The 27,863-nt window shown below is 49.9% G+C and overlaps 1 protein-coding gene across 3 annotated transcripts; it reads left to right on the top strand.

Moving 5' to 3' along the window:
* On the top strand, positions 1 to 27,429 carry KLHL12 (kelch like family member 12). 3 transcript variants are annotated; one of them, XM_052653759.1, is made up of 12 exons: positions 1 to 79; positions 1,844 to 2,077; positions 5,003 to 5,156; positions 6,142 to 6,359; positions 10,557 to 10,706; positions 11,616 to 11,730; positions 22,892 to 22,998; positions 23,772 to 23,967; positions 24,392 to 24,550; positions 24,862 to 24,960; positions 25,610 to 25,796; positions 26,150 to 27,429. In XM_052653759.1, exons 2-12 carry the CDS (start codon positions 1,883 to 1,885, stop codon positions 26,274 to 26,276), a joined length of 1,707 nt encoding a protein of 568 aa, XP_052509719.1. In that variant the 5' UTR covers positions 1 to 79; positions 1,844 to 1,882; the 3' UTR covers positions 26,277 to 27,429. The 3 variants fall into 3 exon arrangements, with proteins under 3 accessions (XP_052509719.1, XP_052509720.1, XP_052509721.1); XM_052653760.1 differs by lacking the exon at positions 1 to 79 and adding an exon at positions 419 to 533; XM_052653761.1 differs by lacking the exons at positions 1 to 79; positions 1,844 to 2,077 and adding an exon at positions 4,221 to 4,288.
* Positions 27,430 to 27,863: the final 434 nt, after the last annotated feature.

Genomic DNA, 27,863 nt, shown 5'->3' on the forward strand with positions numbered 1-27,863 from the left:
TCCGGGTCCGGGCGGCGGCGCTTGGGCACCTCCCGGGCCGCCCGCTCGCCCCGCGCCCGCCCGGCGGGCCGGAGCGCAGGTGAGTGGCCCGGGGGCGGCAGCCGGTGCCCTCCCCCGCCGCCGTCCCCTCAGGGCGGGCGGGGGCCTCCAGGCGTCGAGCGCCGCGACCTCCGTCTGGAGGCTGTCGGGCAGGGGCGCGCCGCTGCTGTTGTCGCCCGCCGGGAGGCGGCCCCTCCAGCGGGGAGCTCGCGGGGGCCCCGGACCAGGTGCCCTGGGGCGGAGCGCGGCCGGGGACCCCGGGAGCGGGCAGCCGCACGCTGGGGCCGTGTCTGTCTGACAGGCAGAGCGGGCTGCGACCCGCCGCCCCAAGGTCCTCACCGTATAGCGGCGTCCGTGCGGGCCTTTCTCGGTCTCCAGAGTTGAAACGAAGTTGACTGCAGGAAGGCCTTTCTGGATATCATCTTACGCCTGGATGAGCCACCTCCTTTCCTGTAGAATGGATCCTGTGGAGTGGCTGGAGACCGTAAAGAATAGTACGCTACCTATAAACAGGAGTAGATGAGGATTTAGGGGCTCGTTTTCCCTTTTCGTATAAAACTATGGTTGTGAGTTGTGGATTTTTGAAAAGCATAGTTTGATTTAATTTTCTTGGATCCTTACAGAAAATTTTGGATTCCACATAAGACAGACTCTTAGTCACCTTCCAATTTCGTTCCCCAGAAATTGTCCTTGAAGCAAATAAACAAAAATAAAATAATAACTTAACTGAAGCTTGTCAAAAATCAAGAAATCACTTCTATTAATTTTTTAACGTGTAGCCTGTTACTGAGTTCATTTAATTTATGCATACAGTGAACTTTACAAGTAACTGGCTGTGGCCATAAAATTAGTAGTAGCGTTTTGATACGTTTTCTATCCCAGTAATTCTCTCATAGTATAGAAGAATTACTACAAATACTAATTTGTTAATATTGATGAATGTATACTAATAATTAGAGTAGGTGGACTTTCTATAGAACTTCACTAGCTTAAGCTTGCATGGTCTCCATTATTCAGTGTAAGTACTGCATCCCCTGGAGAAGGATAATGGCATCCCACTCCAGTATTCTTGCCTGGAGAATCCCCATGGACAGAGGATCATGGCGGGCTACAGTCCATAAGGTCACAAAGTGTCGGACATGACTGAAGTGACTTAGCATGCAGGCATGCATTGGGTCCTCATTTGAAGTTTCATTTTAAGAACACATCCAAATATAGTTGGAAGTCATCATAAATAATTAATTGGGTGCTTCTTTAGAAAAAGTTTATTTTCACTGATACTGGCCTTTTGCTCTAGGTTGAAGGTGCAGTTCCTTTCTTGCATTCTGTTACTGAACGTTTATTATACACTTGCTGGGAGAGAAAAAAAAGATATATATATATATATAACTGGGTCCCCACCCTCTATAAATATTCAGCTACTTAATTTCCTTTAGGGTATTAAAAATAGTGACATCACACCTTTAAGAAATGGTATCTTCTGATTTTTACCATGAGAGAGAGCAGCCTTGTGAAGATAGGTGAGAGAGGAATAGTTTCTTTCTCCTTGCAGCAGAGTGTTGATGACAGTTATGTCAGGTGGTCTGGGCACCCCATGGCAAGGGGAGCTCAGAGGGAGGAGGGATCCGACTTACTCAGGGGGATTAGTGGCTGGGTCATGTTGGTAATGCCAGGAAGAGGGGCGCGCTCCGCCTGTGGATGTTTGAGTCTGATGGAGCCGCCTCCGTTGGTAAAGCTGCCTGGATATATGTAGGGTCCCCAGGCTTTCATACATGCTCCCTGGTTTTGTTTCTTGTACTTACAGAATTCAAGGACCCCTTTCACTCGCTCTCCACGTTGCTTGATGAGAGGCATCATGGCTCCCAAGGACATGATGACAAACACTCACGCTAAATCCATCCTCAACTCCATGAACTCCCTCAGGAAGAGCAACACCCTCTGTGATGTGACACTGAGGGTGGAGCAGAAGGACTTCCCCGCCCACCGGATCGTGCTGGCTGCCTGCAGCGATTACTTCTGCGCCATGTTCACCAGTGAGGTACGTGGTGGACCGTCTCCTCACAGGTGGAGCCCACACACGTCACCTCATGGGCATCTCATCCCACTGAATGACATAGTGGAAGTTCTGTATGATTGTGAATCGCTATAGCCTGGTGTTCAACGGCAGACTCTGGATAACATCTGCCATTTGACTGTGCGTTAGTTTTCTCATCTCAGAATGAGGAATGATAGTAGTACCCCATTTCATATGGTTGTGACAGTTACCTGAGGAAACTTACATGTGACCTGCTTAGAACAGCGTCCAGCATGTAGCAAACACAGATGTCAGCCATCGGATTTTACTTACCAGTGTTTTAATTTGTTTTCCTATTTTTTTTCTTCTAAAGTGTAACATTGTAAAGAAGACCAGGGAAGAGGGAGGAGGGAAGGAAAGAGGAGCGAGAGTCGGTCCTCACCCCACTCCCTCCTGCAGTGTGTGAGGAAAAGCAGCCTTCCTCCTCCTCCTTCTCCCAGGGGAGTGTTAGTGCGGTCTCAGGTGGGTGGCAGAGGACTGGTGCCTGGCTGTGTGGGCACACGAAACATCGCCAGAAAGGTGCCAACTTGGGAGCACAAGCCCTTAACCAGGGAATTGGGGACACGCTGGCCTGGCAAAAAAAACATGGTGCTCGCAGAGTGTTAGGGAAAAGACTTCCGTAGTGATTGCCTGGCAAGACACGCAGCGTGTGGAGGAGCTGCTGAGTCATGAGGGACTCGGAAAGCTGAGCAGAGGAGAGTGCTCTCAGCTTCCAGGATTGCAAGTCTGATTTTTTTTATTTTAAATAAATTGTCTCGATTATGTTGTTTATCTGTACTTGTACATAAACCTGACATACGTCGTCATGGTAATCATTTTATAATGAAGGTCACCAGCCTGTGGGCCAGATGCTGTGTTAGACGATTGCCTGTCCCACTCACCCCAGGGATGGTTGTTACCATCTCATTTTACAAGTGAAGAAATAAGGTCTCAGATACGAAATGCCATATAGCTTGTAAATGGTAGAGAGGATTTAATCCTAAATTAACTTAACTTGGTTTGCCATTCCCTGCTCCAGGAACTTAACTTGACGCTAATTGTGATGTTTCCATCATGAAGCCAGAGCCCTGTGAGACGCCTAGCCAGTGCTCAGCCACAGGGCTGGCGGGGAGAATGTGGAAGCCTGGCCATTTGCAGGTCCTCCCAGGCTGCTGCGAGTGACATTGTTCTTCACTGCCTTTCTATGACTGAGCAATATTCCACTCGTGTGTGTGTGTGTGTGTCCCCCACGCATACGCCACATCTGTATTCATCCGCTGATGGGCGTGGAGGTTGCTTCCGTGCCTTGGCTGTTCTAAGTAGTGCTGCTGTGAACACTGGAGGCACGAGTGTTTTCAAATTAAAGGTTTCACCTTTTTTGGAAATATGCTCAGGAGCAGTATTTCTGAATCACGTGGGACTCTTATTTGTAGTCTTTTAAGAATCTCCAGACTGGTCTCTATACCGTTGAATTTGTTTTTAACACTAAATGATTTAAACAGGAGGGTCCAGAGACCTGGATTTTAGGTTCAGTTCTCTTAGAAATTCTGTGTGAACCCTAACGACCATCTAACCTCACTAGGTTGTCTGTAGAACAGAACGATTAAGCTTGCTGGTGTCTTCCTTCTCTCCCAGCTCTAGATTTCCTCATAAATGCGGCGCCACTGAAATAGCACAGGATGGGGCAGGAGGCCTGGCTTCAGTCTGTCTCTTATTATTAATAGTGAAGACCTAGGTTAAGTCACGTTGTTTCTCTGAAGCTCAGACCCTTCGTGTGTTAAATGGCAGTGACATCAGACCTAATTGCCTTACCAGGCTGCTGTGACCATCAGATGAACTGATAGTAAATGAGAGGCACTCTGAAAAATTGTAAAGCGAGTATTAATGTGAAATAGTGCAGTTGCTGTAAGTTCTTAGATAGTAAACTCATTTATATATTTAAGCTATTAGGCTAATGGGAATATAGGTTACTGACTAAGAAACTCCTGACATGAATGTACTTATATATTTCTGTTCGTAAAGACTTACAGTTAGTAAAATGTTTTTCCAAAATAATGTACTGATGACATTTTCTGGTTTCTGGGATTGATTTTATTTTTGGCTTTGTTAGAGAATACTTTTTGATGATTCTGGACTGATGAAGGAATCAAAGTTGATCAAGATGTTTAGTTTCTAACAGACACACACTGGAGTTTTGTAAGTAATTAAAATTTCTAAACTAAGATCTAGTAAAACATTCATAAGGTGACCAGTTTTCAGATGGTTACTGTGCTGTGAAGCTGAGGATTTCCACCCTTAGACAGACCGTTTTCTACGCGTGTCTGGCCTCACCTATGCTCATGACCCCAAGGATATAGTCTAGACTAAATGTACCACCAGTAATTCAGTAATCCCGAAAGAGGACCGACCCAGTATTTGAGGAAGTATCAGACAATCCAGTTGTCTTCAGTGGTACAGGGGGACACCCTGAAGGTGGCCAGTGCAGCCTCACGACAGGTGGGACAGTGCTGGCTCATTCTGGAGGGTCTGCGGCCGGAACTCAGCGAAATTCATGTTTCCTCTGAAAAGCCCATGGACGCTAGTGGCATGCTCATGGAACTTTTGGTTCTATTCCGTGTCTGCATTTGTTTTAATAAGAGAGCAGCATATTAAATTATTCACAAGTAAAATTGATATTCTCAGAAGGTGTCACCTCTGTGTGCTCTTGGGTTGCACGTAGCTCCCCCCATTTGAAAAGCTGCAAATATATGCTGTATTTGCTTTGCATAGATCAAAAGAGACGACCTTTTTTTGTTAAAGACGTGTATGCAGTTAATATTGTTAACATCTCTACAAGGACTCGGATACGAGCCTCTGCCTTAACCTTGTGGAATTGCAACCACCGTGATCTCATGCCCTTTTCACTTTCAGCTCTCAGAGAAGGGGAAACCGTATGTAGATATTCAGGGTTTAACTGCCTCCACCATGGAAATCCTGCTGGACTTTGTGTACACGGAGACTGTGCACGTGACTGTGGAGAACGTCCAGGAGCTGCTGCCCGCGGCCTGCCTGCTCCAGCTGAAAGGTACAGCTGCGGAGGCGTGCACCCACAGTGGCCCACAGACACGCCAGGTCGCGGGAGTGAGGGGCACAGTGGGCCTCAGGGTTAATGTCCATGGCTGAGAAGCTGAGGCTTCAGTCGCAGAGTAGAAGACCCTCCAGGTGTGCTCTCTGGCTCTTTAGTAAAGAGGGCACGTGCTTTCTGTTTGTGAAAATATGCAGGAGGGGCCAGTAGAGGCCTTTCCTTCCATCTGTGTGCACAGCCGTCCTGTAGGGGGTCATGAGACACAGTTACAAGTCATTGTCTCCATGGAAGGGAGCTCCCGCAGGTGCCCGGGTGGGTAAGGGGGCTGGGGGCCACTCACACGGGCCCTTTAACCTTCTGAACCATAGAAATTGTCTATTGAACATGTAGGTTGACCCACAAGAGTGAAAGTGTAAGGTTTCCACAGCACTGGAGACGGTTCCCCTTCTAGGTGCCGATCTGTGCTAACCTCCAGATCTGTTTCTGATAGTTTTTAGAACATGACTGGAGGAGTGTGAGGCCTTTGCATTAGTGCCAGCTCTAAACGAACGTTACACTGAGAGCTTTTCAGTTGGACAAATAGGAGAGTGTTTCCAGCCCCTCCTGTTTGTCCTTCTTTGGCATCTTTCAGTAAGTCCTCGTGTGGAGTAGGGATTAGGTGGATTGTGCTCAGTGACAGTTGGTTCTGTAGCGTGACGCCCAGGAGTTTTACAGGCATGTCTGTGTGATTGTGGCAGTGTCCATAAACACAGTCTGTCCTGCTGCACTTGTTTCAAGGCTGCAGCACACATTTGTAAAGGCTTTGCTGAAGGCTGCATAGCACGTAAGACGGAAATAGGATTTGGATTCCCAAAGAATGAAATTTCTAAACTGATTCTTAGGCATTGAGCCAGGGTCCCTCTGATCCCACTCGGAGAGGTTGTGACCCAGGGACTGAGGCCTGTCCTGCCAAGTGTCCTCAGGACCCCTGTCTGTGTCTGTCTAGGCGTGAAGCAAGCCTGCTGCGAGTTCTTGGAAAGCCAGCTGGACCCTTCCAACTGCCTGGGCATCCGGGACTTCGCTGAGACTCACAACTGTGTTGACCTGATGCAAGCAGCTGAGGTTTTTAGCCAGAAGCATTTTCCTGAAGTGGTGCAGCATGAAGAGTTCATTCTTCTCAGCCAAGGAGAGGTGGAAAAGCTCATCAAGTGCGATGAGATTCAGGTACCTACCTGCTTGGCATCACCTTTCTTCAGGACTGAGCCAAAGACCAAAAAGAAAGATGGAGCTGCTGTGCTTCTGTAGCAGGGCTTTCAGTCGGGTGTCCACATTAGCTGAAAGGTTTGAGCACGTGTCCCTGAAATTATATGCCAAATGGATTTGCATGTTTATGGGAGGGAGTTCACTTCTTCCTCAATGAAATCTGTGATCCCAGTGGTTAAGAGTCACTATTAAACAGCGTGGAATAAGCAGAAATGGGAAGTTGAGTGGATTTGTGTAGAATACGTCTCGTTACCCATTCACTTCTTTTGAAACATGTACTGACCGCGTCTCCCACGCAGCAGCCACGGTCTGGGTGCTGGGGAGCTGAGAGTGAGTAAGGCCCAGTCCTGCTTGCAGGGGATTCACAGTGTCGTAGTGGAGGCAGGCGAAAAGACGCAGGTGCTAACGGTGTCGGGAGACTCGCGAGCCTGTTCAGAGTGAGGAAGGAGAAAGAAGAGTCAGCCTCTGGGTCTAGATGAGACGGTAGAGGAAGTGGGTCAGGAGGACGGAACAGAAGGCTCAGACTGCAAGCAGGAGCGCGGAGGTCGGCACCTCTGGGCGTGGCGGGCTCTGCTGGCTGAGCTGGGCAGCAGTGGCATCCCGCCGGCCTGCGCCCCACGTCCAGGGATGCCGCCCCGCAGGGAGGAGCCTGGGGGCTCGTGTAGGCCTGTAGCTAAGCGGGACCCCAAGTGTGCGCGGTGGGGCCGTCATGTCGCTGAGGCCAGCAGCCATCTTGGCGGCCCAGCTCTCCCGTTGGCTTCTGGAAGCTCCGAGCAGAGGCTCATTCTTGGGGAGGAGTCCCTCTGGGGGCTTTGCTTCCCCAGCTGAGGAGACGGTGACCCTCAGGGAGGATCCATGAGGCTGAGCGTTCCCCCCTCTCTCTCTCACTGTCCTCAGATAACAATGAAAATGACTGCAGATGACTGGGCCCCAGACGTTCAGGGCACCTCAGTATAAACGAGAGGTGTCAGCACATTGGAAGGAAAGTTTGACTGATCCTCTAAGTGCTAGAAAAGGATGTGTTGCTTAAAGACAGTCTAATGTATTTAGTAAGCATATTCAGTAAGCTGATTTATTTTGTTAAAACTAGGATTTTCATGCAGTAGCAAGTCTTCAGTGTATCTCTTAGCAGCGTTCACCCGGCTTTGTGTTGGCACCTCTGCCAGGTGGCTTTTCTGAGGGAACTGGATCGGGGCATGCCCACACCCTTGTTTCTGACTAGGCTCACGTGTGGTTCACGTCTGCCCGAGACGCTGCTCCTGCAAGGGCTTCGGGGCCGAGTGTCTGTGACCTGTTCTCGCCCGTGGGGCGCGGGGGGAGCTGGGTCCTCGCATGGGACGCCAAACCGGTGGTAGAGGGGGCCCCACAGACGTAAGCTTCACTGCGAACCCTCATAAAGTAACCAACTCCTGGCTCATTTATCAAGTATTTATTGAGTTCTTCCTGTGTGCCCAGAGCAGTTCTGGGCTGGGGATCTGGTTATGGACAGAATGGACCAAAAGCCTTGTACCCTGGAGTTTCCATTCTCACGATACCATTCTTGGCATTTTAAAATGTGATTTAATTTTCAGAACCGTCTCTAGTTTTCCGAGATGAGTCATCACCCACACACGGCTCGAGGGGCAGGACTCGGCCACCCTCGCCTCCAGACCGTTCTTGCAACCACGAGGCCGGGAGCCGGCCTCTTAGTTTGTCTCTGCTTGACCGAATCAGGGAGCCTTCGTTTAAGAGCAGTGGAGACTGTGAATAAAGCTGGCTGGAGCAGGGAGGGCAGTGAGCTAACCTCTTCAGAAACCAGGACTAACTCTTCCGTACCATCTTCCTCAAGTATCTGGCGAGAATGGCCTTTGCTTTTTTCAGAAAATGACATTTTTTCCTCTTTTATATGCCAGCCAGAAGCACTAGCCAGATGTCTGACCCTGTTGCTAACTAACGCTTCCTCTGGACCTTATGAAACAATACCACTCGAAACAACGGAGGCGGTATGTCATGTTGTGTAAAACAACATGGGCTTCAGAGCCAGGCTGGAGTTTGGTTTTGGTGGTGGGGCATGTGTTCCTAACCACTCATCTTCAGATTCCTCTCCCATAAAATGCAGAAAATAGTTGTACTTAGTACGTAGGGCTGTTCTCATGTCAGCTGATACATAAAAGAATTCTCTGTGAAAATTTATTGCAGAGAAATTTTCTCTGTAGTGAAGCATTAATGTTGGGGGCTTCTCCTCTCAGTTTAGCTGTTTCTCTGCAATCCTTGTTTATTCCGTCTTTAGTAAGATCAAAGATCTCTGCTTATGATGGAAAAACCCCACTTTCAATGGATGTATCTCATTGAAACCTAGAGTGTGTCAGAGTCCAGCACTCAGCTGTTCAGAACTCTGAGCCTGTCGTCCTTGCCAAAGCCAAAGTTCATTTAAAAATCACGGCCACTCTTCTGCACCCTCCCTTGCGTCTGGTCCATCGGCAGACTGGGCTCGCTTGACCCCCTGTGAGCTCAGTGTGTGAAGCCTGTCAGCACTGCCATCGTCTCAACCTCGCCGCCCTCTGCCTGTTGGGCCCAGGGTAGCCCCTGTCTGGGCTCCCAGCACGCAGCCCTTCTAAACCATCCTCTGTGGTCGCCAGAGTAACTTTACGAAACATCGGTGTGGTCCCGTCACTTACCTGCTTGGCGCCTCTTCACGGTTTGGAGCAAAGTCCAGTCTTGTGCAGGGTTTGCTCCTCCAGCTTGACCTTTTCCGTCGCCTCCCTCGCTCATCCCGCCACACCGGGCTCAGTCGTTTCCCAGGCTGTCCAGCAGAAGGTTCTGTGAAGGTGGAGGGGCCCTGTGTCCGTGCTGGCCAATTCACTGACCCCAAGCACGGGTGACCTGGAGCACTTGTGAAGTGCAGCCAGTGGGACTGAGAAGCTGAGTCTGTTTCCCAGCTGCGCTGCGCGGCTTGCAGGATCCCAGTTCCCAGACCAGGGATCGAACCAGACTCCCAGCAGCTGAAGCGCCATCCTAACCATTGGACCGCCAAGGAATTCCTGAAGCGGGATGTTTAGTTTTAGCTTCACTTGAATTAATGTAGATGTCAGCAGCACGTGGGGCTCGTGGCTGCTGTTTTGGACAGTGTGGTTGTAGGGCTTCTCCAGGCGCTTGCTGTCTGCCGAGGCTAACTGCTGCCCCTCCGCCAGGTGGAAACCTACAGCTCCTACAGGAAGGCCTTCCCTGTCCCATCACTCTGCATAAAGAAATCTCAAGTTCAAGTCAGTCTGTCTCCAGCCCCCGGACTTTTCCCATTTGATACATAATAACAAAGTGAGATTGTTTGTTTTTCTGACTTAACAGTTATCTCCCCACTTTAAGAGGAAGGTTCATGTCTGATTTGTCCCTCCAGAGTAGTTCCTGGCACTTAGTAGGTGTTTGGTAAATCCATCAAATGAATGAACGTTCGGAAGCATTTTCTGTCCGTTCAGTTCTTTGGAGAAGCCCCCAGAACGGCTTCTCTCTCTGGGCGCTGTCGCACTCTGAGAGGATCTCAGGACAGGCAGACGCCGGGGCCAGGTCCTCGGTGTCAGTCTTGTGAGTCCTGGTGCTTACTGTACCGAGTGCTCCTCCAGGGAAAAGGCTTCATATCCTGCCTGTCACACGTAGCTCAAACCTCAGTTCCCCAGAAGACTAATTACATGCATCGTCTCAAATTGCATGGCGCCTAGCACAGCATAGTCACGCAAGTGCTCATTGATGATGCTTTGAAGACTCCGTGCTCCTTGCAATGTTTTAGGGGAGGTTCCTGCTCACGGGCCCGACTGAGGAGGTGGAGAGCGAGGCTGGACCTGCTTAAACAGCAGCTGTGAATAAATGTGTCCTGAGAGCCAGTTTTGAATAGGGCGGCAGGTTCCCCTTTTGCCTACTAACATTTCAGAAATGACCAGAAAAAATTCAGGAATGGAGAAAATTCTGAATTAAAACCTGATTTGTGACTGATGGTCTGTTAGGTACCCTCTCTCTTTGATGTTTTTCACCCATTCTGGCTATAACTCCTCTCATGATCTTAGCAAGTTGTGTCTGAAACGATTGTTTCCCCAAGAGCCTGGCTGTTTCTGGGAGATGGGAGTTACTCAGGGGAAGGGAATGGAAGATGGCTCCAGAGCGCCCCAATAGCGTGTCCCGTGCCTACAGGTGGATTCTGAAGAGCCGGTCTTCGAGGCTGTGATCAACTGGGTGAAGCACGCCAAGAAGGAGCGGGAGGGGTCCTTGCCGGACCTGCTGCAGTACGTCCGGATGCCCCTGCTGACCCCCCGCTACATCACAGACGTCATAGACACTGAGGTGAGTCGCCGGGACAGGGGCATCTCTGCAGCTTCACGTCCTGCACCCAGAACTGGTCCCCCTAGAGGCACAAGCACCCCGGAGCCTGTCCCGGTGCCCGGGACATACACAGTGCAGGGTCTGCCGGCGGTCGCCAGGCAAGTCGGGCTCCCAGCAGAAACGAGAGTCTGAGGCTTCATTTAACTTTGCTCTTTGTTGTCTTTTGTTTTGCAAGCCCCTCATTATTTTGCATAGCAGTATTGGATGATAAATTTTGTCCCTTTCTCCGTTTAAAAAAATTATTCCAAAAAAAATTCGTCCATGAGAGGGGGCATAGGTAAGCCTATGACTGATTCATGTAAAGCAATTATCCTTCAATTAAAAATAAATTTTTAAAAATGCAAGGCAAAAAAGAGCAAAAAAAAAAGTTTGTTTCAAATTGCCTTGGAAAAGACACTTTCCTTATCAAGTCTCTTCATTTTTGACCTCTGGGAAGGTCAGCTTGAAAGGAGTTTGATGTGTTTCACATCAACTTGGGTCGTGTCTTGTTTGTTACAAGCTTTTCTTCAGCCTCAGGTCCCTGTGGGGCGTTTCCTGACTTTCTCCACAAGCTATCGGGACCACCCTGGAGACACCAGTCTGTAAAGTGTGGGCGAGACTGGCCCAGCCCGTCTCTGAAAGTTCATCACAGACACGCCTTTCCGGTCGTTGGCATTCGGGGGTTGCCAGCTGCTTAGTGTCATCTCTCAAACTCCGTCTCATTTGTGTGACTCCTTCCTGTGGTCCATTCATGTACCCTCACCTACCTTTGAACCGTGTGATGTCTGTTCAGAACAAACCTCTTTGAAATTAGTCCCGGAAGCCCACGGCCTAACCCCTTCTGGCAGCCCTCCTGAAGGCCCGTGGCTCACTCTCCTCCTGCTCTTCCAGCCTTTCATCCGCTGCAGCCTGCAGTGCAGGGACCTCGTTGACGAAGCCAAGAAGTTCCACCTGAGACCCGAGCTGCGCACCCAGATGCAGGGGCCCCGGACGAGGGCGCGGCTCGGTAAGCTGGCGGCTCGTGTTCGCTGTGTCGTCGTGAGCAAGGCCCGCTACCTCCCTGACCTTGCGCTCCTAGAAACCAAGTTCATGTGACTGTTTGGAGGGTAAGATGAGATACAGCGAGGAAAGCACTTTATAAATGTCAAGTGTTAGGCAGTGTAAGTTCCAGGTATATTTCAGCGTTTTGGGGCCTGTGGATTAGAGCTCTGTCAGATGCCGTGTAGTCAGCGAATGGCCTGCTGCCCTGCGCCTCCCTCCTCCATGCGGAGAGGAGGCAAGGAGGAAGCCTTGCGGGTTAGGCAAGGGTCTGGGAAGTCGGAGGCGGTGCCGTGCAGCGGGCGAGGGCCTGGAGCCAAGCCAGACGGGCGGTGCTCACCCCCGATTACCACTCACCGCGGGTGTGAGCTTTGGCAGGAAACTTAACCCCTCTGGGTCCATCACCGCATCTGTGAAATGGGTCATCACAGCTCCAACCTTGCAAGTTACTGTGAAAGGGAGTGCGTGCCGCCTCTGGAGGCTGTCACTTCAGTGGACAGGCCTGGGCTCAGGTCCTGGCAGCCGCTGGCCGGCCTGTGGGCCTAGGCAGGGCGTCCGCTGGCCTAAGCTGATGCCTCTGCCTCTGAAATGAGGATGCCAGGGTCTTCTCACGCTGGTTGCTACGGGGGCCGGATGAGATCGTGCGTGTACGACGCCTGCGCTCCACCTGGCGCGGGGTCTGTGCTCACATGTGCGCTCGCTGTCCCGGGAGCCCAAGCGTTTGGCAGCTTATAATTACTCTGTGCACACGAGGCAGTGTTTTGTTATTATTTCCTGATTTTACTCTGACCTGACTGTGGCCTCATGCGTGCTGAGGTGTTAATTGATAATTAAGCCTTTCATTCATAGATATAAGTAGAGTGATGATTTATCTCATTCTAGTGGCAGAATTAATAGGTCTGTAGAAATTTTAGAAATAAAGAGAAGGAAAAAAGTAAACGAGTCATCTGTAATTCCACCACGCAGAGATACTGCTTTTTGTTGCTTTGTCTCTAAAGGGATGCCACTCCGTTAATCCCGGGAGATGACAAAATGCGACTTGTGTCTCATGATATATACAGAGATTTATAATCAGCACGAGACACGTGGAGAAAATATAAAAAGAAAATTTTGGAAAAAGATTGAAGGACTGGGTGTGAAAAATCATGAAAATATTAGAAGAAATTATAGGAAAATATTTGTATAACTTCTGGGTGGCCTTTTTTTCTATTTTTATGATAAATACAAATGACATAAAATTTATCGTCTTACCACTTTGTATACATTTCAGTTGTTAAATACCGTCACACAGCTCCCATGTCCAGAACCGCTTTTATCTTACAGAACTAAAGTTCTGTATCCATGAGACAGCAACCTCCCTTCCCTCTGTCCCTTTTTAACTAAAACAGGAAAACTTAGAGCCCTTCATGGTCACTTGACTGCATCAGGTTGATTTTTTGGGGGTTTTTTTTAATGATGGCAAAAGGCAAAGACACGGACTGGTGGACTGGGAGAAAATACACTCAATACATCTGACAGCAGGTTAGCATTTCTACTATAAAAAGAACCTGTGCGTAGCGACAAGAAAAAGAGCCGTGACCTCGTACAGCAGGGCATGGGAAGCAAATAGGTAGTGCCCAGAGCACCTTGTGAGAGGGAGGCTGGGCGCCCGAAAGACGCTGCACCCGCAGGTCTGGACAAGGTGCACACCCTGTGTGTCCCACCTCGGGAGCCTGTCCTGTGGAGCCAGTGTGCAGTATAGACGTAAGCACCAAAGAGTCCAGACACAGGCATAAGAATGTTCACCACAAATTGCTAATATCGAGAAAAAAAATGAGTATAACCTGCACGCCAAGTAAAGGGGAATGGCTGGTTGAATTATAGCACAGCTGGAATGTCAGGAAACTTAAAAGGCGTTGAGTCAGGTTCACTGACTTAATTGTGTACTCTGAGTGAGGGGAAAGAAAGACTCTTCTGGGTGTGTATGTTTACCTGAGCACAGGAAAGGGTGTGTATGCAGGATAAACACTAACCCTTTAATAAAGTGAGATTGCAGGGGGATATTAACCACTAAGGCTTTGTTTACATGCCTCTTTGTTACTGCCATACGCTTGTGGTTACACAAAACAACAAGGAGTGTTCTCTGAATACCAGCTGAGCAGTGAGGTGCTGCAAGGAACCTGGCGCTTGGAGACAGGACATTCCACTCGGTTTGGTTCCTGCTCCCAGTTCCGCCACTTGCTCTAGTAACTCGCTGTCTGAACCCGGACGCATCCTTCAGCACCTCTGGATTACCACCAGCTGCACAGCCGAGGAGTTAAGTCAGTCACTAGAGTTCTTTCCAACACAGAAGATGTGTTTCTTTTTTGTAGAGCCAAAAGGGCCCCAGCCAGTTCATAATTGTTAAGTGGAGCTACAGTGACACTGTGTGAACCAGCAGCCCAGAGGTGCTTTAGAGTTCGATTCCTGCCTTTGTTTGAACAGGCAGCAGAAAAGCTCTGTGGCTCAAAGAACTGGCTTGTGGTTCTGCCCTGGAGGCTTAAGAATGTGATCCTGCACGCCCGCATGGTGCTGAGGTCCTTTTTGCAGAAGTCCTCAGTTCAGTCACTCAGTCGTGTCCGACTCTTTGTGACCCCGTGAATCGCAGCACGCCAGGCTCCCTATCCATCACCAACTCCCGGAGTTCACTCAGACTCGCGTCCATCAATTCAGTGATGCCATGCAGCCATCTCATCCTCGGTCGTCCCCTTCTCCTCCCACTCCCAATCCCTCCCAACATCAGAGTCTTTTCCAATGAGTCAACTCTTTGCATGAGGTGGCCAAAGTACTGGAGTTTCAGCTTTAGCGTCATTCCTTCCAAAGAAATCCCAGGGCTGATCTCCTTCAGAATGGACTGGTTGGATCTCCTTGCAGTCCAAGGGACTCTCAAGAGTCTTCTCCAACACCACAGTTCAAAAGCATCAATTCTTCAGCACTCAGCCTTCTTCACAGTCCAACTCTCACATCCATACATGACCACAGGAAAAACCACAGCCTTGACTAGACGGACCTTAGTTGGCAAAGTAATGTCTCTGCTTTTCAATATGCTGTCTAGGTTGGTCATAACTTTTCTTTCAAGAAGTAAGCGTCTTTTAATTTCATGGCTGCAGTCACCATCTGCGGTGATTTTGGAGCTCAGAAAAATAAAGTCTGACACTGTTTCCACTGTTTCCCCGTCTATTTCCCATGGAGTGATGGGACCGGATGCCATGATCTTCGTTTTCTGAATGTTGAGCTTTAAGCCAACTTTTTCGCTCTCCTCTTTCACTTTCATCAAGTGGCTCTTTAGCTCCTCTTCACTTTCTGCCATAAGGGTGGTGTCATCTGCATATCTGAGGTTATTGATATTTCTCCCGGCAATCTTGATTCCAGCTTCTTTTTCTTCCAGTCCAGCGTTTCTCATGATGTACTCTGCATATAAGTTAAATAAGCAGGGTGACAATATACAGCCTTGATGTACTCCTTTTCCTATTTAGAACCAGTCTGTGGTTCCATGTCCAGTTCTAACTGTTGCTTCCTGACCTGCATACAGATTTCTCAAGAGGCAGGTTAGGTGGGCTGGTATTCCCATCTCTTTCAGAATTTTCCACAGTTTATTGTGATCCAGACAGTCAAAGGCTTTGGCATAGTCAATAAAGCAGAAATAGATGTTTTTCTGGAACTCTCTTGCTTTTTCGATGATCCAGCAGATGTTGGCAATTTGATCTCTGGTTCCTCTGCCTTTTCTAAAACCAGCTTGAACATCAGGAAGTTCATGGTTCACGTATTGCTGAAGCCTGGCTTGCAGAATTTTGAGCATTACTTTACTAGCGTGTGAGATGAGTGCAATTGTGTGGTAGTTTGAGCATTCTTTGGCATTGCCTTTCTTTGGGATTGGAATCAAAACTGACCTTTTCCAGTCCTGTGGCCACTGCTGAGTTTTCCAAATGTGCTGGCATATTGAGCACAGCACTTTCACAGCATCATCTTTCAGGATTTGAAACAGCTCCACTGGAATGCCATCACCTCCACTAGCTTTGTTCGTAGTGATGCTTCCTAAGGCCCACTTGACTTCACATTCCAGGATGTCTGGCTCTAGATGAGTGATCACACCATCGTGATTATCCGTGAAGGTTGTGAAGGTCGTGAAGATCCTTTTTGTACAGTTCTTCCGTGTATTCTTGCCATCTCTTCTTAATATCTTCTGCTTCTGTTAGGTCCATACCATTTCTGTCCTTTGTCGGGCCCATCTTTGCATGAAATGTTCCTTTGGTTTCTGTAATTTTCTTGACGAGATCTCTAGTCTTTCCCATTCTGTTGTTTTCCTCTGTTTCTTTGCATTGATCACTGAAGAAGGCTTTCTTATCTCTTCTTGCTATTCTTTGGAACTCTGCATTCAGATGCTTATATCTTTCCTTTTCTCCTTTGCTTTTCGCTTCTCTTCTTTTCACAGCTATTTGTAAGGCCTCCCCAGACAGCCATTTTTTGCATTTCTTTTCCCTGGGGATGGTCTTGATTGCTGTCTCCTGTACAGTGTCACGAACCTTATTCCATAGTTCATCAGGCACTCTATCTATCAGATCTAGGCCCTGAAATCTATTTCTCATTTCCACTGTATAATCATAAGGGATTTGATTTAGGTCATACCTGAAAGGTCTAGCGCTTTTCCCTTCTTTCTTCAATTTAAGTCTGAATTTGGTAATAAGGAGTTCATGATCTGAGCCACAGTCAGCTCCTGGTCTTGTTTTTGTTGACTGAATAGAGCTTCTCCATCTTTTGCTGCAGAGATTATAATCAATCTGATTTTGGTGTTGACCATCTGGTGATGTCCATGTGTAGAGTCTTCTCTTGTGTTGTTGGGAGAAGGTGTTTGCTGTGACCAGTGCATTTGCTTGGCAAAACTCTATTAGTCTTTGCCCTGCTTCATTCCGTATTCCAAGGCCAAATTTGCCTGTTACTCCAGGTGTTTCTTGACTTCCTGCTTTTGCATTCCAGTCCCCTATAATGAAAAGGACATCTTTTTTGGGGTGTTAGTTCTAAAAGGTCTTGTAGGTCTTCATAGAATCATTCAACTTCAGCTTCTTCAGCGTTACTGGTTGGGGCACAGACTTGGATTGCTGTGATATTGAATGGTTTGCCTTGGAAACGAACAGAGATCATTCTGTCGTTTGTGAGATTGCATCCAAGTACCGCATTTTGCACTCTTCTGTTGACCATGATGGCTACTCCATTTCTTCTAAGGGATTCCTCCCCACTGTAGTAGATATAATGGTCATCTGAGGTAAATTCACCTATTCCAGTCCATTTTAGTTCGCTGATTCCTAGAATGTCAACGTTCACTCTTGCCGTCTCCTGTTTGACCACTTCCAATTTGCCTTGATTCCTGGACCTGACATTCCAGGTTCCTATGCAATATTGCTCTTTACAGCATCAGACCTTGCTTCTATCACCAGTCACATCCACAGCTGCGTATTGTTTTCGCTTTGGCTCCATCCCTTCATTCTTTCTGGAGTTATTTCTCCACTGATCCCCAGTAGCATATTGGGCACCTACTGACCTGGGGAGTTCCTCTTTCAGTATCCTACCATTTTGCCTTTTCATACTGTTCATGGGGTTCTCCAGGCAAGAATACTGAAGTGGTTTGCCATTCCCTTCTCCGGTGGGCCACATTCTGTCAGACCTCTCCACCATGACCCTCCCATCTTGGGTTGCCCCACAGGCATGGCTTGGTTTCGTTGAGTTAGACAAGGCTGTGGTCCTAGTGTGATTAGATTGACTAGATTTCTGTGAGTATGGTTTCAGTGTGTCTGCCCTCTGATGCCCTCTTGCAACACTTACCCTCTTACTTGGGTTTCTCTTACCTTGGGCGTGGGGTATCTCTTCATGGCTGCTCCAGCGAAGCACAGCCACTGCTCCTTACCTTGGACGAGGGGTGTCTCCTCACCGCCGCCCTTCCTGACCTTCACCATGGGATGGCTCCTCTAGGCCCTCCTGGGCCCCAAGTAGGCTCGTAATTCGGCATCTCTGTGTTTCCGCTTTAGAATAAGCCGTGCTGGCCCCCCTGTGCTCTGCCGTCCCCTTCAGGGAGGAGGCTGAGCCAGTTGCCGGGACGGTGGCTCTTCTGCACACAGCTCAGGACAGTGCAATGCACAGGAGTGAGCCTAGCGTGCCAGACCCTACACGTGGGGCTTCTGTCTTCCTTACTAACCTTGCCCGCTGCTCTCACCAAAGATGGAATGGAAACTGCAGCCCCTGCCTGCTCACTGGCTCCTTTCCTGTCCAGGTGCAAATGCAGGGCCCGAACGCATTCCTGGCGGTCCTGCCGCCCGTCTGCTCTTTCCTCCAGCAACATACCCCAGGGCAGGGACGCTCCCCGGGAAAGAGCGGTGACCAGGCCCTGCCAGGAGGCCTCGGTGTCAGCAGTGTGCCTGCACACACAGTTGTCGTCAGGTCTTTTAGACACGTTTTCCTCCTCGTAAACATGGAAGTCCAGCTTGACAGGCCCCCATTGATTGGCAGAGAACTAACAGGCTTCCTTCTGCTTAGCCGTTTCCCTGATTCTTCTTCACAGTAGGCAGACTGCTGGAATAGTGGTCCCAGCTCAGGGTCCAAAGATAGTGAGACCCTTGGAATTGTTCTGAGGAAGGAAGACTTCCAGGCACAAAGCAATAGAAGAAATTTAAAAGTCAATGTTTTTGATCAAATAAAAATCAGGTACAACGTTGTAAGGTCAGTTAGGAAAATAAATTCACTACAGCCACAGCAAAGGGTTAAAGTTCTTTGTAAAGAACTAAACAAAAAAATGCGCAGAAGACAAAAACACTAGAGACTTGAGTGTATGGTTCACAGCCAGGGAGTCCTGGTAAATATAAGGGGACAGGTTCAGCCTGCTGCTGCTGCAAAGTCACTTCAGTCATGTCCAACTCTGTGTGACCCCATAGATGGCAGCCCACCAGGGCCCCCGTCCCTGGGATTCTCCAGGCAAGAACACTGGAGTGGGTTGCCATTTCCTTCTCCAAATAAAGTCTTAATAGTGATAAATAATACAAATAAATACAATTTCTTGCCTACCAAAGTATCAGAGAAAAAACGTGCAGTGCTACAGAAAGTAGAAGGGGCGGCGCCTTTGCAGTGTTGGTGGGAGTGTAATTTGCTTCACCCTCAGTATCTTATAGATCAGAAGAGTCTTTAAGGTTCATGTTCTTCGCTAGACACTGCTCTCATTTCCGTGTTAAAGAAACAGGGAAACGTCCCATAGTCACGGATGTTTATCACAGGATTATATGTGATTATTTATAATCCAATTACCAGCTCCTGAAATGCCTAAAATATTAGAATCATAAAGGATTTTGTTAATATCTTGAGAAAATGAAATGAAAACAGGATGAACTATGATATGGTCCCACTTCTGCTGTATAGATATTTAGAAACAGAACTGGAAGGAGATAATCTTATGTTTTTGTGTCTTTGTGGAATTACAGATAGAGTTTTTCATAATGCTTTTATTTTCAAGCTTTTTAACAGTGAAAATGTATTTTACATATTATATGTTTTATAATCACACAACGTAAAATTTTTATATCTTTTTAACCAAAGGGAGGGTTATATGCAAGTAAGGATGACAGTCATACCTGCTCTTGAGTTGTTTTTTAAACTTTTTAAAAGGAAATCATCTTTGTAATAGAAAAAGCTACACAGGCTAAACAGACATCAGTATTGCCTAAAATTATGTTTTCAATGTTAAAACACTGGCCACCTTATCCTTAGCAAAAGCTCTGTTGGCACTGACATGAACTCTACTGCAATGGGAAGTGAATCACTTCACTCACTTGGCAGACAGGCTTCAGCACGGAGGCTCTTTCAGGGACGGTAATGGGTAATACATGAACCGTGAACTTCCAGATGTTCAAGCTGGTTTTAGAAAAGGCAGAGGAACCAGAGATCAAATTGCCAACATCCGCTGGATCATCGAAAAAGCAAGAGAGTTCCAGAAAAACATCTATTTCTGCTTTATTGACTATGCCAAAGCCTTTGACTGTGTGGATCACAATAAACTGTGGAAAATTCTGAAAGAGATGAGAATACCAGACCACCTGACATGCCTCTTAAGAAGTCTGTATGCAGGTCAGGAAGCAACAGTTAGAACTGGACATGGAACAACAGACTGGTTCCAAATAGGAAAAGGAGTACATCAAGGCTGTATGTTGTCACCCTGCTTATTTAACTTATACGCAGAGAATATCATGAGAAAGGCTGGGCTGGAAGAAGCACAAGCTAGAATCAAGATTGCCGGGAGAAATATCAATAATCTCAGATATGCAGATGACACCACCCTTATGGCAGAAAGTGAAGAGGAGCTAAAAAGCCTCTTGATGAAAGTGAAAGTGGAGAGTGAAAAAGTTGGCTTAAAGCTCAACATTCAGAAAACGAAGATCATGGCATCCGGTCCCATCACTCCATGGGAAATAGATGGGGAAACAGTGGAAACAGTGTCAAACTTTATTTTTGGGGGCTCCAAAATCACTGCAGATGGTGATTGCAGCCATGAAATTAAAAGACGCTTACTCCTTGGAAGAAAAGTTATGACCAACCTAGACAGCATATTGAAAAGCAGAGACATTACTTTGCCAACTAAGGTCCGTCTAGTCAAGGCTATGGTTTTTCCAGTGGTCATGTATGGATGTGAGAGTTGGACTGTGAAGAAGGCTGAGTGCTGAAGAATTGATGCTTTTGAACTGTGGTGTTGGAGAAGACTCTTGAGAGTCCCTTGGACTGCAAGGAGATCCAACCAGTCCATTCCAAAGAACGAGATCAGCCCTGGGATTTCTTTGGAGGGAATGATGCTAAAGCTGAAACTCCAGTACTTTGGCCACCTCATGCAAAGAGTTGACTCATTGGAAAAGACTCTGATGCTGGGAGGGATTGGGGGCAGGAGGAGAAGGGGACGACCGAGGATGAGATGACTGGACAGCATCACCAACTCGATGGACGTGAGTTTGAGTGAACCCCGGGAGAAGGTGAGGGACAGGGAGGCCTGGCGTGCTGCGATTCATGGGGTCACAAAGAGTCAAACACGACTGAGCCACTGAACTGAACTGAATGGGCAGAGGGGCTCGGGGGCCGGTGGGCTTGGCACCTGGGCGCTCAGAGCCCTGAGCTGCTGAGCAACCCCCACGCTCGCCCTGTCTGCACTCCTCTGTGACCCGGGGCCGGCCGGAGCCTGCACTGAAGCCTTCCTGCCAGCCGGCTGGCCCTCTGGGTGTGCTTGGCTCAGTGGAGTTTGCTTTACTGTGCGAAGCATAGGAAACCCCCTCAGTTGTGAGTGTTTTCGCTCAGTTACCCCTCCGGGGTCATCATGGCCTCCCCATCCGTGCGCACGTCAGAGGGAGAGAAGAGCTGGGGGAAGAAGTGGGTAAATGGGAGAAAGGGCTGCCAAGGAAGACCCTGGCTCCCCAGCTCGGAGGAGCTTAAACATTAGTGTCTTGCGAAAGGACCCTGTGTTCAAATGGTTTGTTTGCAAAAAGGAAGTGACTGCTCACCTTGAAGTAGGGCCCACCTACTTTACTTGGCAAGTACACAGAGAGGTGCCCTCTCATAAGAGGAGGGTAAACTCCGTGGCTTTTGTGTGGGTTATTAAGGAAAATAGCAAACATATATAAAAGCAGAGTAATCAAAGGATTCCCCCATACCTGTCACCCAGTTTCAACAATTACTGACTCGTAGCCTATCTATTTTGAAGCAAATCCCAGACAGGATAAAATTCCATCCATATTATGCTTTTGTGTGTGTCTCTGAAAGATGAAACATACAACCAATTATTTACTTTCATCAGATGTAAGTACACGTTCACATTTCCGCAGTTTTCCCATAATTTATTTTTCTTTGTTTTTGAATGCTTCAGCTGCTCCAGCCGGCATCCAGACAAGGCTCACGTGTTGCGCTGGCCTCATAGCTCTCCTCACTCTCTGTAAAATCCACAGGCTTTTCACTCCTGCTTTGGTTTTCCTCTGCAGTTTATCTGTTGAATCTCCCACGAGCTAGATTTTATTGACTACATCTCAGTAGTCTCATTTAACACGTTTTCTGTCCCCCGTGTCGCCTGTAAACTGGTGGTTAAACTAGATTTGATCAGTCTTGATAAAATTTAAGATTCAGCTTCAGTTTTGTGGCACAGGCTCTCCACAGGCGATGGTGGCATGCTTCGTGCTGAGCGGTTTTTGCTGTTCCCCTGCCGGTCGTGGCAGCCGTCACTGGGGGCTTGTCTGTATTTCCTGTCAGTTTAGAGGTACTCCATTTGGTCTTCCCAGTCCAGGTCAGCTAAATGCCCTCCTGAATGTCCTGAAATGCCCCAGCTAACTTCTCTACAGTAGAGCAGCTACACAGGGGATTTTCTCAAAAGAAATATCATCGGAATATCATCCAGAGAAGTCCCTAGGGAAAAGGGGAAGACACAAAAGCTATCAAAATGCCTCGTTTGGTAAGATAGTAGAGAAAAAGACTCGCTTTAAAAGTCTAGCCTTATGGTCGGTTACCTGGCAGTTTTGATGAATTAACAGGACCACATGGTCGTGGAGTTGGCTAATTTGGAAAAAAAAGTCATGGAAAAGATTTTTAAATTTATTATTTGGTTCCTAAGCCACATCTCAAATTTTGGGAGCCAAGGTTAGGAGAAAATTCTTTGCCATCACAAAAAACTCCCGTTTTTAGTTTTACAGGGTGAGAAAGGCAGGGAGCTCCTCCAGCCTACCCTTAGAGCCTGTTGTGAACTCAGCTGGAATCGTATAGATGGGCTGATGTGGTGTAGGGTGTGTTCAAGCTTCTCCCATGGACAGAGGAGCCTCACGGGCTGCAGTCACGGGGTCACAAAGAATCCAACACAAGCGAGCACACACGGGGCGTGTTCAGGCGTGCCCTCCGGAGTTTTAATGGTGTGTAGAAATTCACGTTTCAGAGATTCAGGCTCTCAGGGAGGAGCAGTTTGCTGCTGGGCAGCCTCGTGGAGGACCTCCCGTCTCGGGTGGCTCCTCCGGGCCACACGGGACAAGGCGCCCGGGTGCTGTCTGCGCTGCTCCGTCCCCGAGGCAGTCAGCCAGCAGCCGGGGACAACGACCCCTCTCCTCGCTTGTCCTCAGGGGCCAACGAGGTGCTTCTGGTGGTCGGGGGCTTCGGGAGCCAGCAGTCTCCCATCGACGCTGTGGAGAAGTTCGACCCCAAGACGCAGGAGTGGAGCTTTTTGCCAGTAAGTTGTGGTGGAACCAGGCCCGGGGAAAGAGCTTAAATGTCCGCAGTCCCTGACTCCGGGTGGTAACTTACCCAGCCCTCAGAGTGGAAAGGCCTGGTCACAGCAGCAGTGTTCCTGACAATAGTCAGTTACAGTAGTTGGTTGTTGACTAACTCGGCTTCAGGAGGACTCACGGCCCTGTGTGCAGTTACACTCAGCTGGCCGCCACCATTCCCACGCCTTCCGGCCACCCGAGCGGTTCACAGGGTGCCCGCTCCTGCCCTGTTAGCCTGAGCACGGTGCTCAGCTGTGCTGGACTGAGCTGGTGTCCGTGGGACCCAGGGTCTGTGTCTCCTTGGGGGTTTCTGCTTCCGTGCAGTAACTGTGAGAACCATGGGGATCTTTGGGTCATTTCTCATGGCCTTTCAGGTCATCGGGTCCTGGCCCTTAGAGAGCAGTGCACTAGTCTCTTCCTGCTTCACGGAAGGATGTTGGTCTTTAGCGCAGTGCTTATGGAATGGGAAGGAATCAGATACTGGATAAGGGAAGGATGGTAGATCCTCTGGAATCCTTAGAGACAGACGCACAGAAGGCGCTCATCGGTAAGAGCATCACTGAGCAAGAGGCTTTTGTCCAGTGGACAGGCAGCAGATAAACCTCTGCTCAGAGGGCTTCACAGCCACAGGCGAAGCAACAAGGTGCGGAGGGAAACCCAGGAAGGACCACAAAGGTGAGGCCCGAGACTTGCCTGGCTAAAGTGGCAAAGGCGCCTCTTCTCCCCTGAATCCCAGAGCATTACTCGGAAGAGACGCTATGTGGCCTCGGTGTCCCTTCACGACCGGATCTACGTGATTGGTGGCTATGACGGCCGCTCCCGCCTCAGCTCCGTGGAGTGTCTGGACTACACGGCAGACGAGGACGGGGTCTGGTATTCTGTGGCTCCGATGAACGTCCGGCGGGGCCTGGCTGGAGCCACCACCCTGGGAGGTAGGCTGCTGCACAGGGCGGCGCGTGCATCTCGGGGTGGCTGGATCGGGGTTCACACCTCCCTGAAATGCGGAGGCAGCCGGCGGGGTCAGTCACACCTTTCTGCTTTCGGAAACACTCCCAGGCATCTCAGTGCTGACACTGGAGTTGGTAACTCAGGCTCCAGTGTGCTGAGGGGGCAGCTGGCGCTAGTGGTAGTTTTGCAAACTTCCATCTAGGGAATGTTCCTGAAGATTCCATCTTACCCTGTTCTTCTCACTTGTCTTGACTGTGCTGTCCTCTTTAAGAAAGACAATTTATCCCTTAAAAAAAACGAACAGTTGTTTTTGGCTCCAGGCGTTTGGAAGAGTGGTGGGAGATCTGTAGAGGAGTCGTCACAAACCTCTCAGTCTCTAACGGTCTGTGACTCCTTCATTCTGAGCAGATATGATCTATGTGTCTGGGGGCTTCGATGGGAGCAGGCGCCACACCAGTATGGAGCGCTATGACCCGAACATTGACCAGTGGAGCATGCTGGGCGACATGCAGACGGCCCGGGAAGGTGCCGGCCTCGTGGTGGCCAGCGGGGTGATCTACTGTCTAGGTGTGCGGGGTCTGGGACGGGGTGGGGGTGGGACGACTTAAGGGCAGCGGCCTCGGCGCAGGATCCCTTTCACTGGAATTGGTTTATAGACTTCCTCCCCCTAAAACCCTGGTCTGTCCCAGTATAGTTTCCACTCACTGGGATTCTCCTTTTCGTGAGAGCAGAAGATAGGTTGCTCTCAGATTTCTCTCTGGAGCCCTTGAGGAGAGCTGGGACTAAGAGCATCAGTCGGGGCACTTGAGGAAGGCAGGCCAGGAGCAGGCATCCGCACTGAGCATTCTTTCTGGAATGGTTCCCGCTCTGTCTTTCAGGAGGATATGATGGCTTGAATATCTTAAACTCAGTTGAGAAGTATGACCCCCATACAGGACACTGGACTAATGTCACACCGATGGCCACCAAGCGCTCTGGTAAGACCGGGCAGGCCCCGGGGGCCGGAGGCAGAGCTGTCAGAGTTGCCTGGGCAGTGGGGCTGCAGGCCTGTCGTCACTGGTGACCTGGGAAACGTGGGCCAGGGCCGTTGTCCTCAGTGTCTGTGCTCCCTACATACAGCGGCATTGGAGACAGCCCAGACTCTCCCTGGGTTAGGGTGAGAACAGAGCCTCCTTGCCTTGTCTTTTTGTACCTGAGTCCCTCCCTCCATCCTGGCCTCCAGCCCAGCTCTGTGCAGTGGCGCGGGCTGCCTGAGGGAGCACGTGCAGGAGTCGGGCGGGGAGGGGTCTTTCTGAGCCCTCAGGCTGGCGTGGAGGAACACAGAGCCCTGCCTCCCGGTACCAGATGCTCCAGACCCATCACGACCCCTCTCCTCTCTTTCCCTCTTTTTCCCACTCCCTTCTCTCATGACAAGGGTTGGGCTCCGAGTTAATGAAAGCGAGATGACAGCCAGGCAAAGAGGGCTGCAGGTGCGTGGCCTGTGCTGGACTAGATCCTCCGGGCTGTCTGGCCCTGGCCCATCCCTCGGCCACTCTGGGGCTCACCCAGCCGTCTGTCAGTGTTTTGTTTCTAGGGTTCAGATCCTCAGCCCAGCAGCCGTCTTCTGTTGTGCCCTTTCCTCCCCAGGTGCAGGGGTAGCGCTGCTGAATGACCATATTTATGTGGTGGGGGGATTCGATGGTACAGCCCACCTTTCTTCTGTGGAAGCCTACAACATTCGCACCGACTCCTGGACAACGGTCACGAGCATGACCACCCCGCGGTGCTACGTCGGGGCCACCGTGCTTCGGGGGAGACTTTATGCAATTGCAGGGTGAGGGGTAAATCCGGGATCCAGGGCCCTGTGAGCTGATCCACGTGTGTGGTGGAGACAGGGTTTGGTTCCGCAGAGAGGGCTGCGTGGCAATCTTAATGTGGGGCCGTGGGGGGGGGGCGGCGCGTGGGCGTGGGGGGGGGGCCGTGGGTGGGGGCGGGGCCTTGTGGGGAGAGGTGGGGCGGAGCCTATTGAGACAGGCCCTGGGCGGGGCCTTGTGGGGAGGGGCGGGGCGGAGCCTATTGAGACAGGCCCTGGGCGGGGCCGGGGAGGGGCAGGGCTGGGGGCGAGGCCGGTGGGCGGGGCCGGTGGAGGTGCGCCTTTCTCTATCACTGCTGGCCCTTCTCCCTCAGCTACGACGGGAACTCCCTGCTGAGCAGCATTGAGTGCTACGACCCCATCATTGACAGCTGGGAGGTCGTGACCTCCATGGGAACTCAGCGCTGCGACGCCGGCGTGTGTGTTCTCCGAGAGAAATGACTGGGCGAAGAGACAGTTTGCAGAGAACCAAGGGTCCTTTCCAGAATGTCTGTTCTCAGTGTGGGGAGGGGATGACAGGCTCAGGGCCGCGGCTCTCACTGCGCTTATTTGACACGCCCTGGCGTTGGGGGCGTCCCCGAGGAGGGCAGAGGCCGCAGGCACTCGAGGGCGGGGGCCGCACCCTGCATGGGTGTGATCGGCCAGACCCCTCTCCTGCTGGCCGCGGGGGCACTTGGTCCTCGCCTTTAACCTCGTGTGCCCTCCAGAGAATATACCTTGTGCCTCGTGTGCTGTGGAGAATTAAGGTGAACATGAAGTCCAGGGTGTGGGCAGGGTTGGAAGGGTACCAACTCTCTTGGTTTTCCAAGAATAAATCTCTTTCCTAGTCTACAGGTAACAGGGGCAACACAGTTCTGTTTTGGAGGAAAACGAGGGAAGAGCCCTGGCAAAACCTCGGGGGCCTCGGGAGTGGGGAACTGGGTGTCCAGTGCAGGATGGGACCTGGATGCGGTGGGGTGTGAGGGAGCCTGCAACACGTGGAAGGCTGAGGGGGCGTGTTACTTGAGGGTCTTTGCTGGGCCCTAGACACAGAGCAGCAGTGCAGGAAACGTGTCCCAGACCGAAGTTCCTGTGACTTCACCATTGCCCACCCCCACCCCCGCCCCGGCTGCCGCGCCTGTATCCCAGGAAGGCTTTCCTCTGTGGAATCAAGGACTGCTTTCTCCACTGTTGCCGTCGGGACTGTTTATAGGGGGAGGGGAGGAGTGGGGGTGGCAGCCGCCTGATGACTCCCCTGGTTCTTGTAAGAGCATACTTCTGCCAAGGAGTCGTTTTTACTGCTGTGTTTTGTACATGGTGTCCTTTCTTATTGAAACACCCCTTCCCTGTCTTTAGACTGGATCTCACTCATCCCAGGACGGAATAATCGATGACAACCGCGATCCGCGTGTTAGCTCAGTGCCTCCCGGCCTTCTGAACTTCCAAGGCTCCCCTGTGTCGCGCAGTGACATTCCTGCTCGGAGAATTGGGAGTGTGGGGACAACATGGCCACCTAGACAAGGAGGCACTTTCCCTTTGTTCTGAAATTCCTTTTTTTCCTCTTTCCCTGAGTTATATTGACCTAAAGTTCGTTTTGTTTGTATTTTTTTAAGAAAATTTAAAAAAAAAAAAAAAGTGGTCTCAAATGCCTGTAAGTTTGTGGCAAACCAGCACCATCTTCCAGACATTTCGGGGGACAAGGCATAGAGATCTGCTGTAGGTCCTGTCTCTTCAACCCGTTCTCTTGTGTGTTTGCCACTAACTGCTCTGTCTCTGTTAGACAGCTGAGAGGTCTCCGGAGACTCATCAGCATGAGGTTATCCGAATGGCATATTCACGGCCTCCCCTCACACTTGGACCTGACTCGGAAACCACAGGGAACAAAGCGGAGGCAATCTTGGGCTGGTTTTGTACCCGCTTGAATTTCAGGGTTTTAGTCGCACCAGTCCTTTGACTGTTTACCTCGGTTTTGTGCCACGTGACACAAATAGCTACGCAGAACGCTTGCAAAACTGCAAAATCCTGATATTTCCAGAGCAGAGGGAAGGG

This window comes from Budorcas taxicolor, chromosome 16, assembly GCF_023091745.1.
Source record: "Budorcas taxicolor isolate Tak-1 chromosome 16, Takin1.1, whole genome shotgun sequence".
Taxonomy (NCBI): domain Eukaryota; kingdom Metazoa; phylum Chordata; class Mammalia; order Artiodactyla; family Bovidae; genus Budorcas; species Budorcas taxicolor.

Excerpts from the sequence above, each read along its gene's own strand:
- KLHL12 (XM_052653759.1), top strand. The coding sequence starts at position 1,883 with ATGAGAGGCATCATGGCTCCCAAGGACATGATGACAAACACTCACGCT. Across the intron at positions 10,707-11,615 it reads CAGACGTCATAGACACTGAG|CCTTTCATCCGCTGCAGCCT; the intron begins GTGAGTCGCCGG and ends CTGCTCTTCCAG. Across the intron at positions 23,968-24,391 it reads TGGAGCCACCACCCTGGGAG|ATATGATCTATGTGTCTGGG; the intron begins GTAGGCTGCTGC and ends CATTCTGAGCAG.